Consider the following 1454-nt stretch of genomic DNA (forward strand, 5'->3'; position numbering starts at 1 on the left):
CCCCCCCCCCATAGCTCTGCGTTGAGGCAGATTCCAATCCACTCTCATGCTTCGTGACTCCGGCCTACAGGGGTCAGGAAGCATTAATGCAAAATTACACACGTTTTTGTTTTTTTCCCCACCTTCCTCTGAAGAATCAGAGCTCATCCCACAGCAGGAGATGGGTTATGGGGCGGCTCTCTGGGGGAAGGGGGGAAGCACAGGGGCGTGGGGGTCTGACCCACGGCGGGAAGGGTGCTGCCACTGATGGCTCCCCTCCCCACCGCAGGCTTCGGGGATGACTTGAACTGTATCTTCAATGACGACAACGCGGAGAAGCTGGTGCTGCGGATCCGCATCATGAACAGCGACGAGAACAAGATGCAGGAGGTGAGTGCCCGGGTCGGGGGGCAGCCCCCGGGGGGGGGGGGGGGGGGGGTGTTGCCTGTAGCTAACCCGGCCCCTCTCCCCGTGCGGCGCAGGAGGAGGAGGTGGTGGACAAGATGGATGATGACGTTTTCCTTCGCTGCATCGAGTCCAACATGCTGACGGACATGACTCTGCAGGGCATCGAGCAGATCAGCAAGGTGGGGGGCTTCCGCCCGCCTGGGGGGGTGACAGAGCTGGGCTAGGCCTGCCCCAGGGCACTCTGGGGAACTGGGCTAGTGCCAGGGTTGCGGGGGAGGGGATGTTACAGAGCTGGGCTAGGCCTGCCCCAGGGCACGCTGGGTAGCTCGGGGGCGCTGTGCTGCGGGAGCCGGGCAAAGGGCTCAGTAGGGGGCGCTCTCCCCTCAGTGCCCACCACCACCACCACAGATGTGAAACCAGGGTCCTCATCCGTGAATGCCACCGAACCCGCTCCCCCTCCCCCCCCAGGGCCTGTCACATTAATCCGGGTGGTGTCCTGGCCCCGCCCCATCTCGGGGGGGATCCCGTTGGGTCACTTCCTGTCCTCCCCTGCAGCTTCAGTCACACCACGTCTGTCACTTCCTGTCCTAAACTACTGGTACCATGGCTCTGCAGCTGTTCAACCCCTCCCACACCCCACCCCAGAAGCAGCTGCATTTCCACAAAGGGATCCCCGGATTAACAGAGGTGGCCACATCTCAGTGCCTGGGCGAGGGGTCCCTGGCCGGCCCCCCGGGGGCGCAGCGTTGACCTGCCCTGTGTCGTCTCCTTCCCCCCTCCCCCCAGGTGTACATGCACCTGCCCCAGACTGACAACAAGAAGAAGATCATTATCACGGAGGATGGGGAGTTCAAGGCCCTGCAGGAGTGGATCCTGGAGACGGACGGGGTCAGCCTCATGCGGGTGCTGAGCGAGAAGGACGTGGACCCTGTGCGCACCACCTCCAATGACATCGTAGAGATCTTCACCGTGAGTCTGGATGCCTGGGTTCCCTCCCCGGCTCGGGAAGGGGAGCAGGGGCTGGTGGGTCAGAGCAGGGGGGCTGGGAGCCAGGACTCCTGGGTTCC

At 63.5% G+C, this 1454-nt stretch overlaps 1 protein-coding gene across 1 annotated transcript in view; it reads left to right on the plus strand.

Moving 5' to 3' along the window:
- The window catches only part of LOC112111437 (DNA-directed RNA polymerase II subunit RPB1), a 21401-nt gene that overhangs the window by 17161 nt on the left and 2786 nt on the right, over window positions 1-1454 (plus strand). Inside the window, 3 exon segments of the mRNA XM_026660357.1 lie at window positions 269-369; window positions 462-566; window positions 1174-1356. Coding sequence (XP_026516142.1) covers window positions 269-369; window positions 462-566; window positions 1174-1356 — 389 coding nt within the window.

The sequence above is a fragment of the Terrapene carolina genome, unplaced genomic scaffold (genome assembly GCF_002925995.2).
Source record: "Terrapene carolina triunguis isolate 2854851 unplaced genomic scaffold, T_m_triunguis-2.0 Scaffold751, whole genome shotgun sequence".
Lineage (NCBI taxonomy): Eukaryota > Metazoa > Chordata > Testudines > Emydidae > Terrapene > Terrapene triunguis.